Consider the following 2013-nt stretch of genomic DNA (forward strand, 5'->3'; position numbering starts at 1 on the left):
AATATTTCTGTGTATTAACAAAATTATGCAGCAAACTCCCTTATTAGTATAGGATTAATGAATCAAGACATATATACATAATTAAAAAGATGTGAAATTATTAAGAATTTAAAAACTAAAGGTAAATTATATATTATAGTATAAAATATTCTCTTAGTTCTAAAAGTCACAATTTGTACACTTAGTATAGTTTACGAAGATGTTGACATCTTTCCTTACAAAGTTATAAGTCATTTTCCTATGTCCCGAATTTTCCTTATTGAAGTAGCTTAATAATTAATTATCTATAAGCTAATTAATTATTTTCCTATATCACTAAATAATTAATCAGAAATAATCAGTCAGAATTGAAAATAATCGGTCAATTTGTCAGAAAAAAATCCATGACTATTTAATCACCACTAACGACTAATCGGTCGATTAATCGACCTAAACGGATGTTTTTTACAACACTGATCAATACCATTACTATTCTGTACCAAAACTCTACCTGCCCATATCTCTCGTAAAAGATAACATCTAACATGATTATTAGTTAATTTTTGAAAAAAAAAAATACTTACGTTAATGTTATACAGTAAAAAAAGAATCGATATATGAATTAGCTCAGCTAATGTACTGGTACCCCTGTTGAAAAGGTCATAGCTTCATTAGGTTAATTTCAAGTTTTCAACACACAAATTTTATTGGCAACACCAGTAATATGTACAAATATGGATACTCAACTATAATTTACCACTAAAAAAAAAATCAAAAATTGATCCATCACACTTGGCACAAACATGAATAATTGATGCATCACTATCAGAGTTGGTGCCTTCCATAATTAGAAATATAGATTGTAACACACATCGTTCATAAGATACAAAAGGGGAAACAAAATATTATAGCTATTTGTCTCACCAACCTCTCGACCACCGCATCTCTCTCCTGTCACAATCTTAAAAAGCTGTCGCTGCATCTCTCTACTTGCCTCAGACCAATTCTCATAGGCATATGAAGGTGGCTCAGCTGAGACAACACGATTCTGGTCTCTGGGATGCAGAAAGACTGACGAAACTGTTCGGGTATGAAACAACAATGCAGATACTGTCATCAATCCAACCTCCAGACCCATTATCAGGTACTGGTACTCTGATTTTTACCCCTGCAGCATCGGGGCGATTCTCTGTTAAACTGGTCTATAAAGAATTACACAACAGGCGCAACCGATTCTCAGCCGCAGGGGTCAGTCAGTCTGTTAACAATGCTGACAATCTCTGGTTCCACATCTGGAAAAAGGGCAAGGTAGTACCTCGTGTAAGGGTTTTCATGTGGAAGCTTATGCATAATGGGCTTCCCTGGGGAAAGGTGATGGCTGATAGACTGGGCTGTTCAGACCAGAACTGTCAGACCTGCGACTCAGAGCCGGAGGATGCTATGCATTGGATGGTTAGATGTCAGTTCTCCAGAATGTGTTGGTTTGCTTCCGATTTGGGTATCAGAACAGAAGGAGTGACCCTGTCTGTACAAGAATTTCTTTTGTGGATGGCCAAACAGACATCTGACGAGCAATGGACTACCTTTGCAAATTGTCTCTGGGCCCTGTGGAGATGTCGCAATGGGTTAGCATATCAAGGGATAAGGCCTTCTCATGCTACATTCCAAAGCTACCTTAATTCAATCCAAGGAGAATCAATGCTCTTTGCATCTGCAATAGGTGGCAGAGGGTTAGCGGATCCTGACACGGTGCCCAGACCCGATATGGCAAGCCTCAACTGCTTCTCTGATGGGTCCTGGAAGGAAGGAAGATTTGGAGGTATTGGATTTGTGTTCACTCAGAATGGAGTCCTCAAGGGATATGTTTCAGCCGGACTGGTTAGTTGCAGTGCTTTTCAAGCAGAAGCGGCAGCTCTGCTACAAGCTATCAGATTCACAATTTCAAACAGCTGGGATGAATGCAACTTCTGTTCAGATAGCTCCACCCTGGTTAGTCTATGTACGGGGTTGCAACCACCATTGGAGGCAGACTGA

The 2013-nt window shown here is 38.7% G+C and overlaps 1 protein-coding gene across 1 annotated transcript; it reads left to right on the plus strand.

Moving 5' to 3' along the window:
- The first annotated feature begins 996 nt into the window (after positions 1-996).
- On the plus strand, positions 997-2013 carry LOC144551861 (uncharacterized). The gene has a single exon (XM_078299959.1). The coding sequence runs from the start codon at positions 997-999 to the stop codon at positions 2011-2013; it is 1017 nt and encodes a 338-aa protein (XP_078156085.1).

The sequence above is a fragment of the Carex rostrata genome, chromosome 3 (genome assembly GCF_964058835.1).
Source record: "Carex rostrata chromosome 3, lpCarRost1.2, whole genome shotgun sequence".
NCBI classification, from domain to species: domain Eukaryota; kingdom Viridiplantae; phylum Streptophyta; class Magnoliopsida; order Poales; family Cyperaceae; genus Carex; species Carex rostrata.

Excerpts from the sequence above, each read along its gene's own strand:
- LOC144551861 (XM_078299959.1), top strand. The coding sequence starts at position 997 with ATGAAGGTGGCTCAGCTGAGACAACACGATTCTGGTCTCTGGGATGCA.